This window comes from Schistocerca americana, chromosome 2 (assembly GCF_021461395.2).
Source record: "Schistocerca americana isolate TAMUIC-IGC-003095 chromosome 2, iqSchAmer2.1, whole genome shotgun sequence".
In the NCBI taxonomy this organism is placed as follows: domain Eukaryota; kingdom Metazoa; phylum Arthropoda; class Insecta; order Orthoptera; family Acrididae; genus Schistocerca; species Schistocerca americana.
This window is the reverse complement of record NC_060120.1, coordinates 603,536,708-603,547,118: the sequence shown is the minus strand read 5'-3', so window position 1 is coordinate 603,547,118 and position 10,411 is coordinate 603,536,708. Positions and strand designations below refer to the sequence as shown.

Sequence of the window (10,411 nt, the reverse complement as noted above, 5' to 3'; positions counted from 1 at the left end):
AAAACTGAACCAACTTACCTGCCATTTCAACTTCTTTCGAAGTCTCATTCCATGGTTTTTTTCCATAACGTCCTTTCGTGAATAATTAGTACGCATGTATTCGTACAGTTCGGAAATTTTTCAGCTTCTATCACGAATTTAATATTAAAAACTTGTTTACTCTCCATCGTTAAAATGCACTGGGTGCCTTTGGACTGAGAAACTGCAAGCAGCGCTGGCAAAAGGCGAAGTGAACAAATTCGTTCCGTCTAGAAGCTTCGCTCAAGACTTTGGTTATTTCGCCAGGCATGCTAGGTGAAAAGTTTCCTTTTTGAGACACATGTCGTGTCGTGAGAAATAAACACCATTTATATTTTTGGCAGAAAATCTTCAGCTTAGTAATCAGAAATACAAAGACCGCTGTTTGCAGGTGACGCACGTAGGACACCTGAGAAAATTGCGAGCATGTGCGGCTATAGATGGCGTCTGTCCTTTAAATACCCCGCGATTATTAGCCTAAAGCAGTTGCGTCGAATCGTCGATTGAACATAATGACTTCCAAATTGGTGATTGTCATCGCTCTGGCCGTAGTGGCTCAGGTACGTCTACTTGGCGTCAGTAAGATAATATTTTTCCAAATTTTCATTAACTGCTATTTGTGGGGTAAGGTGCTGCATAAATTTCGCTTATGCATAATACAAGCATTTCACAAAAGAAAGGAATTAAAAGAGTGTGCAAACATCACAATTTTACATTATCAGACATCAACTTAAGCAACTGAGAATAAAAAACACATACTCTCAGTAGATTAATTCATTGATAAATCCCTTCCAGTTAGAGAATAATTGTGATATTCATAAATAAAATAACGCAAGGAAAAAGATCTGCACTTTCCTTTAACGACTATTGATTTGACGCAGAAAATAGTGAAGTATGCAACCATAAAACAGCTTGAGAACCTACCCATTAAAGATAAAAAGCCTGACATACAGCAGACTTTTCTCAAATGTAGACGAAAACCGTTTCTTCTTACTTCTCCTTCTATACAGAAATATACACTTCGATAGAAATAAGTAGTCAATTAAAAACCTGCAATGGTGGTGTAGCCATATGGTGTATGGAATGTGATGCTAACTAACTAACCAACTAATCATCTAACTTATTTGCAGACGTTTACCTCGCTGATCATGATTAATGGTATCCATTAGAATCTTTCATTTTAGGATTTTAGGATTTTAGGATTATAACGTCTCTTCGAACTGGTTGACCATAATTATATCTACACCTAAACGTCCGCACTTCACTTCCCCTAAAGATAAAAATTCGCGGTATTTGGGTAAACTGCATATTTATTTATTAGGGAACTAAGTTATACTGTAATTTTACAATTAGTTTGTTTTCCTCAAGCATTTCAGCAGTTTAAAATTCTAACAGTAACATTACTTTCGTTCTTCGTATTTATCTTTCTGTGATTTGTTTGTAAAGAAACTACATATCTACTTCTAGCAGTTGTAATCTGACGTATCTTTCTCTGGTTTTAGGAGCAACCAAAAATTTAGTCACTTTTCCATGCGCATACAGCTTAAATATTTGGAAATAGTGACAGATAGACAGTTCCTTGCGTTCCGAACTCCTCTTTTGGTTGCTGTTTTTCTTTTGGTAATGAAACTAACTATTTTATCCATATGTCTCTTCAAGTTCTAGACGTTTTCAGTTATCTTACTGCATTGGTTAAATTACCTTCTTGTTTGTTCCAAAAATTTCGTATTGTGGTAGTTTTGTCTTTTTGATTTACCAGTAGTAATACCATTACATTGAGCTTGCAGTTCTTTATACTTTACCTTTCTTGACATGAACTATTCTGTTTTCAACCATCTTGATGCCTCTTTAATGCCCACTGTGCAACGCTTATCTGTCTACTTTTCTCCTTGTGTGTACACTGTGCATTTGTTGCATTTTCCAAGGTTAACGATCTGCTCTTCGAAATCATTCTTAATTTTTTTGTGCTTCTACAAGTTACACTTCTTTCTGTATTGAAATTCCCACTTAACTGCGTCTCACTTTTCCTCGGTCACATATAATCTCTACGTATATCTCCTGATATTTTATAAGGCTGTGTTTCAAATTTGTGACGAAACAGGTAATAGAAGAAAAATGAAAAAACGCTTCAATTTAGAGAAATGTGAAAAATGCTGCTGCTACGAAGGCTTACATCTTAAGTTACTCTGTCTGCAGTGTTACTTCTCATTTGCTGCTCTGCCACGATTTTTTGTGACATTGCGTGCTCAATGGAAACAGACAAGACGCTGAAACAGCGTTTCCAAACTGTTTTCGATATTGCCCCATAAAAAACAAAAATTCAATGAAATGATATCATTTCGACTAATTTTCTCCAAATATCTCAGACCTACTTAGTCCTTTACGCTACTTCTTATTATCAGTGTTGTCCGCCCCCGTTAGCTGAGTGGTCAGCGCGACACAATGTCAAATCCTAAGGGCCCGGGTTCGATTCCTGGCTGCATCGGAGATTTTCTCCGCTCAGGGACTGGGTATTGTATTGTCCTCATCATCATCATTTCATCCCCATCGACGCGCAAGTCGCCAAAGTGGAGTCAAATCGAAAGACTTGCACCCGAGGAACGGTCTACCTGGTGGGAGGTCCTAGTCACACGACATTAGCATTTACATTATGAGTGTTGGCTGCTTGAAGAGACGGAATTACAGTATGTGTTCAGGGGTATAAAATTAGCTCGCATATTAAAAAATTGTAGTACATGAGTAAAATTTTTAATTTGTAGATGAAAGCACATGGTCTGACCAAAAAAATAAATAACCTGTTGTAGCGGCACTACAGTTGCTTTCTTCATGCTCGTTTCATAGCTTTATTGGTTTCCCATTGGCGCAGCACCTAATCTCATTTCGCTTCTCGGCACCTCTATGCACTGCGGTACTTTGTACATATAAAATCCGTGTTTTTTACTTGCACCTTCTGAACGCTCTTATTGCTGCTATGTCATTGCCATACATTTAATTGTAACAAATCATATCAGTATCGAAACGTTTTCGAGATATCCTCAATATTTGAAGCATCATGTATTCGTAGGACACATGTTATAATACAAAACCCATCAAATATAATTTTCAGTTAAAACGACGAAATCTAATGTGGCCTCTCCTTACATTCCGATACGACTACTAAAGTCGATAGAAATCCCAAACGGTCAAAAAAGTGCATGTATAAGTCACATTATTGTAACGGAGAGGTATCACCGCGGTCAACCTAACGTCTGCCACAAGAGGAAAGGTGTATCGATTAACTTCAAGAGAAACTGACATCTAGCGAATATCTAAAAACACTAAGTATGTATTCTTTGAACTAAAATATCAGAAATGGCATCAGAAGGAAGGCTAGGCAGATAAAATACTCCCCCAATTTCTCCGGTACCGAAATTTCCATCCCCAAACATTTTCCTCAAGGTATTCGGTTTTCAAAAAACTCTCCCAAATAAACCATTTGTCCCCAAAATTGCGAAAAAACACCCAATCTGGAGTCCCTGCGCTGAAGTGATAATGAAAGACAAATTACATATAGTATTGACACTTATAAAAGATTGCCGGTTGTTGGAATGAAAACAGCCTGTTCTGCGACGTTATAAATTAGTTAGTCTGATGCTACTACTTTTTAGTTGTCTAAGTTTATATGTCGTTTATTTATATCAAAACGGGCTGTGTAAAATGAGGAGAAGAAGAAACTGGAGGACTCACTTGATACCGGTTTTGGAAACACTCTAAGCAGGCTTTTGCTCGGTAATCGGCATCTGCCTTAAATAGTCTGCCATCTCAGAATTTTCGATGTTTCTGTGCTGATCCCTCTTGAGTCAAATCTGGCAGTCACTCGTGCCGCTCTTTTTTGTACATGCGGAATATCCCCTGTTGGTGCTATTTCGAACTGGTCGCACGCACCTAAGCAGTGCTCTAAAAAGAGATGCGCGAGGGATTTGCAAGCAGTCTGGTTCCGCAGTGTCCTGTCAATAAACTGAAGGCCGCCACCGGTCTCACCAACGACTGAACCTATAGGATCGCTCCATTACATATCCCTGCAAACTGTTACACCCAGGTATTTGTATGAGCTGGCTAATTATTATTGTGACTGACAGATTTTGTAGTCATAAGACATTGCGTTCTTTCGTTTTGTGAAGCGCATTTCCGAACACTTGAAATAAGTTGCCAGTCTTCAGACCACTTTGAAATCTTATGGAGATAGTTGTGCGCCTCTCTTTCAGATAGTATTTCGTTGTAGTTAACAGCATCATCTGCTAAAATTCTGAAGTTACTAGTAATGTGATTTAACAGGTAATGAACATACAACTTGAAGACCATGGATCCCAGCTCACTTCACTGGGGTACGCTTGCAGCTACTTTTACCTCTGTCGATGTCTCTCGATCCAAGATATCATGTTGCGAACTATGTACCATTCCTCAATACAAACACAAATTTTGTTCGGTCACCCATATAACGGTATTTTTGTTAATAACCCATGGTGTAGTACCGAGTCATACGCCAAGAAATACTGCATACATCTGCTTGTCTTGATCTATGGCTTTAGGATAACGTGTGAGAAAATTGCAAGTTGTGTTTCTCATGAACAATGTTTCTGAATCCATGATGGTTGACATTGAGGCAACCCGACAGGGTAGACGAGAGAGCCAAAGCGCTGCTTCCTGTACTCAGCTAGACGCGCCGGCCCCAGATCGAATGCGCCTGGCGGATTAACGACGTGGGCCGGTGTGCCGCCCAGCTTGGATGTGGTTTTTAGGCGGTTTTCCACATCCCGCTGGGTGAATACCGGGCTGGTCCCCACGTTTCGCCTCAGTTACACGCGATACCCAGACATTTGAAACACGTCCGCACTATTTCACGATTTGCACTAGACGCAGACAGTTGGGGTACTCTGATTCCGTCCTGGGAGGTACGGGGTGGCAGCAGGAAGGGCATCCGACCATCCCAAAATCTCACATTGCCAAATCCGTTGTAACCACGCCGACCCTGCGATCGCTGTGGGACTATGGCGTACGCAAAAGAAAGAAAAAAAGAAAGCTGGTTAACATTAAGGCAGTCATCAATATGCCTCATTACGTTTGAGTTCACAATACGTTCTATGATTTGACAACACAGGGACGTCAATGCTGCTGAACAGTAGTTTAATAAATTAATTCTGCTACCCGCCTTGCAGACGGGTATCACGTGCACTCCATTTCAGTCAATGGACACAGTTTTTCGTATAGGATATCTATGGTATGTTATGATTAAGCAGGGACTTGACTCATGAAACGCTGAAAATTCTGTACGTCATTATGCTGTGATCATTTTCACAATTCTCTACCGTTTTTCTCAGGAATTTTATATTATTAAAACGCTTCAGTGCTAACGTTTTGTTGCGAGTTCAGTGTTTTACGTCACAAAACAAAATGGCTTAGAAACAATAAATGACGTATCATCTCTTATATTGAGCGTAAAATCCGAATCGTGAGGCTACGCCATATTCGTCTTCAAATTTCTTCAATGCTGGACGTTTTCATCCCTCTTCTCAAATCTTCTTTAGGATTTCAGCAGAGTGATCTAAAACGCCTAGCAAAGAAGAAATTTCAAGACCAATATGACGTGGCCTGACGACTCGGATGTTGTCGTGAGTCCCATCGGCCGGGAAAGACTGCAGACTTATATATCACATACACTTAAAAAAAACTGCAATTTCCGGAAAAGTGAATAGGCCTGTAGCAGGATTGGACTGTCTTTGATCAATTTGCCGCCTCTTTGTTGGTGAGCGGCGGAAGTTGAAGTATCTCGTTTGCTGCTTGCTAGCTGGTACAGCAGCCAACATCTGTGAGTATCTAATTCGTCCATCTTGCATAGTTGCCTGCCAGACGTAGAAGTACCGAGCATTGTTGTTGAGTGCGGCTCTGATTTTTCTTCTAATGACAGCTTATTTATTCGAGAGATATCACAAACTGAGCAAGTCATTGGTAAGATGGTCCACCTCTGCCTATTATGAAAACATTTATTTGACTTGGCATTGATTAACAGAGTTGTTGGAGGTCCTCTTGAGGGATATCGTACCAAATTCTGCCCAAGCTTATTAAAACTGCAAAATGGTTGAGGCGCCCTGCCCATAAACCTCTCAACGTTCTCGACTGGAGAGAGACCGGCGAACTTCTTGGCCAAGATAAGGTCTGACGGGCACGAGACAAGCTGTATAAAATCTCGCCATGTGAGGGTAGGCACTATCTTGCTGAAACGTAAACCCAGGGTGGCTTGCCATGAAGGGCAACAAACCAGGCCGTAGAATATCGTCGATGTACCGCTGGATGTAAGGGTGCTGCGGATGACAACTAAATGGATAGTGTTATGAAATGAAGTGGTGCCCTAGACCATCACTCATGGCTGTCGGGCCGTATGAGGGTGACAGTCAGTTTGGTAATCCACTGCTATCGGTGGCGGCTCACCTTCGGCCTGGAATCTCACTAATTGGTATATTCAGCGCAGAGTCCCGCTTCGAACTGAGCCCAAATGATCAACGAATATTTCTGAAATTGGAATCGTTTATTTGTCTCTAAATGTACACCACATCTACCGATTTCCGTCCCATTCAAATAATACCCTCGTTTTGTTCTTTTTTTTCCTTCTTTGTTATGTGTGTGTTGCTGTGTATTGCTATATTACTTATCAGCTCATGCGAATCCGTTAACTTTTTTCCAGAAAGTGTTGACGCTATATTAAGTTAGTACTTCAATTCTCACGTTCATACAAAACTGAATGTTGAGAGAATACTTCCTTTTTCTATTCAAGGTGTCGGCGACACCCTTGTTTTTTAACGTGATCCAAGATGCCGTCGAGCACATGAAAGACGAAGCCCAAGAAATTGCCAACAACATCAACCAGGGCATACAAGACGCAAAAGACGAAGCCCAAGAAATTGCCAACAACATCAACCAGGGCATACAAGATGCAATTAATCAGGTCAGCAACAGCAGCAGCGAAGCCGCAGCCAACGACACCGCTTCTGCTGACGACAGCAGCTCTGCAGTGAGTAGACACTTCTCATATCTGCCTCTTAGCACATAAGAAATTATTCCACACGTTGCTTACATACAGTATATATTCTTTATAAGCGAATTTGCGCATCGTAATTAGCTAGTCTATTCGGTCTATTTACCAAAGTATTTATGGCCACTAATGCCACAATAACGAGTTTTCTGTAACGAAATGACAAATAACCACAGGCTCCACGGTAGCTGTTCGTTCTTTGGCTGAGAGATAGCTTTCCAGCTGTAGAACGATATTTATTCCACATCTACTTCAACCCTCTGCAAACCGATGTTAATGCTTGACAAAGTATACTTAGCATTGTACCATATACCCAGGGTTTCTTCCCATTCCAGTCGCGTATGGAGTACGAGAAGCACGACTGCTTAACGGCCTCTGTGCATACTACAATCAATCTAACCATGTCTTCGTGGTCCCTTTGGCAGTAGTGCCTAGCGGTTTCATCTCTAGGTTTTTCGGTTGATATTGGACCTTGCAATTTCGTAAAAGGAATTTTGCGGGATAATCGACAATTCAGGTGTTCCAGTAATTTAGTGACGCGCTCCCGTAATTCAAACGTACCTGTAGCTATTTTATATTTGAATGGTGTACGGTTAAAAAAACATCAGTTCAGGTTGGATATATTTCTACAAACAATACATTTGTAAAAATTGTCACACGAATGAACAAACAAATTAATAATTTTAATAATTAATTATTTTTTATACTTCCAGACTTGTTACTTTTTAATATTAGGCATTTAATTAGTCGATAATTGTTAAGTCGCTCAGGTGTCTCTTTCATCTAATGAGGAATACTCAACAAAATACTTGTTACACGAAATCAGCATTAGGTGTTGGTAAACGAGACCGACAGAAGACACAGGATAAGACTGGTGATAGGTTTGGACACCATAAAGTTTTACTAAACCTAACATGTAAGGTCAAATGCCGTATGCGGAATTTTTCTGACGCACAGCACATTGTTGTCAGTTAGTGAAACGTCGGAGCAATTGTCTTATGCCAGTAGATCCTATCTATTGACGGATGCTGCGTTTCGTTACGATGTGACTGAGGTGTAACTAACATGCAAACACGCCTCAAGAAGCCAAATTGCCTTTCGAAACAAATAACAGAGAATTATCGAGACAGCTCGACATTTTCAGCATATGTAGCATTGATTCATTGGTGTTCACACCATTTGCACTCAACAGAGATAATCAGGAGGGAAGTATTGGGCCCTTTTGGAGTATTTTGGTACATATCAGAACAGTTTCAGTAGTCTCGTGCTATCATGCTATCGTATAAATACCATTGTACTAGTATAGTAATACCAGTGTTGACACCTTACCTGAAGGCAAAATGCGATTGTTTGATCGCTCCTGTACAAATACTGTGTTTCACTGCCTCACTTCGGCTAGACTTGTCGTCATTATGCTACAGTGGTAGTTGTGCCTGGTAGAATTATATCGTGAACCTACTGAGACTGTTTTGGTAAGCGCTAAAGTATTCCACAATATCCCAGGCACTGTTACATGTCAAAAGAACACAAGCGGTAGTGAAAATGATAGAATGTTAACGTGCAGCTGAGATGTTGATTTACGTATTCCAAAAAATATCAACATCTATTACTGCATACATGTTGTAACTGTATGCATGGAAGAGGCAGGGTCTCCACACTGTGTAGCGTTCCTGTGTCTACATTAGCATACATCCGGGGGACATCACTTCCTCTGCTTCCAGCAATATTGTCTGTCAGGACAGGGAGGAAACCACGTGGACGCCAAATCACGAACCAGAGCTCATATAGCTCTGCTGAGTGGTTTGGTAGCAAATGCACCGTTCAAGAACAGTGCACTTGAATTAAAACAGTGTAAGACAGGATGTGGTCTTTTGTCCCCACTGTTCAATCTATACATCTAAGAAGCAGTGAAGGAAATTAAAGAAAGGACCTACAGAGGGATTAAAATTTAGGGTGCAAGGATATCGATGATAAGATTCGCCAGAACATTGGTACTCTCAATGAAAGTGAAGAATTGGAGGACATGTTGAATGGAATGAATCCTATAATGAGTACAGAGTATTGATTGATAGTAAACCGAAGACATACCAAAGTAATGACGAGTGACAAAAATGTGATTAGTAATAAACTTAGCATCACAATTGAGGATCACGAAGTAGATGAAGTTAAGGAATTGTTCTACCTTGGAAGCAAAATAACATATGACGGATGAAGAGAGGAGCAGAGGGGAAGACGCCACTGCTACCCAAGAAAAATCTGCTAGTATGAAACATTGACCTTAATCTGAGGAAGAAATTTCTGGTAATAAACGTTTCGATCACAGCACTGTATGGTAGTGACTCATGGACAATTGTAAAACTGGAAGGCAAGAGTATCGAAACATCTGAGATGTGGTGCTGCAGAAGGATATTGAAAAACGAGGAATCAGAAGTTGCTCTGTAGAACTGGAAAAGAAAGGAATGTAGAAAACACTGACAAGATGAAATAACAGGGTGACGGGATATTTTTTAAGACATCAGGGAATAGCTCTCATGTACTAAAGTGAGCTGTAAAGGATAAAAACTTTAAAGGAAGTGTAGATTGTAATACAGATAACACGTGCTAGAGGACCTAGAGTGCAAATGCTACTCTAAGATGAAGAGGAATTCATCGAGGTCGAATCGAACCAGTCACAAGACGGAGGACTTCAAGGAAAAAATAGTACGCCACTTTGTAGATGAGAAGTCATTTTACGTAGTAATTAATTTTTGACCACCACGCTGGAAGCTCTTGAGCTGGTGGTGATTAAGTTGCATTATTTGATGCAGACGATAATTTGTAATAATGAAACTGACTATGTTTTAAAATATACATGTGAGTGTGACATTTGGAGTCATTGTGACATGTTACAGGTATCAGCAGACAGCGAAACTGAGGAGGACGCATCTGACTACGCATCTGATTCTGCATCTGACTCCACATCCAACTCCGCATCTGACTCTACATCCGACTCCGCATCTGACTCCACGTCTGACTCTACATCCGACTCCACATCTGATTCCGCATCTGACTCCGCATCTGACTCTGCATCTGACTCAAGCTCCTCATAAGGAGACGGGATGGAGAGTGAAAGTGAGACTGAGAGCCTCTGAGCATGAGGAGGTTCACAGGACAACATCTATACCTGTGTTCATGGCATTACTCTGAAATTTCCCGTTTTAGCCGTTAATATCGTGATTTTGATCATTTAATTCCTTACAATAACAGTGCCAAATCTTAGAAATAAACATCTCTGACTCACATGTGTAGTGTTGTTATTGTCCGTATTGTAACTAACCCCTGTTAACC

The 10,411-nt window shown here is 40.4% G+C and overlaps 1 protein-coding gene across 1 annotated transcript; it reads left to right on the top strand.

The window, feature by feature from the left end:
* Positions 1-521: 521 nt before the first annotated feature.
* Positions 522-10,173, top strand: LOC124594235 (clumping factor A-like). Its single transcript, XM_047132600.1, has 3 exons — positions 522-578; positions 6,827-7,063; positions 9,976-10,173. The coding sequence occupies exons 1-3, from the start codon at positions 531-533 to the stop codon at positions 10,171-10,173; spliced, it is 483 nt and encodes a 160-aa protein (XP_046988556.1). The 5' UTR covers positions 522-530.
* Positions 10,174-10,411: the final 238 nt, after the last annotated feature.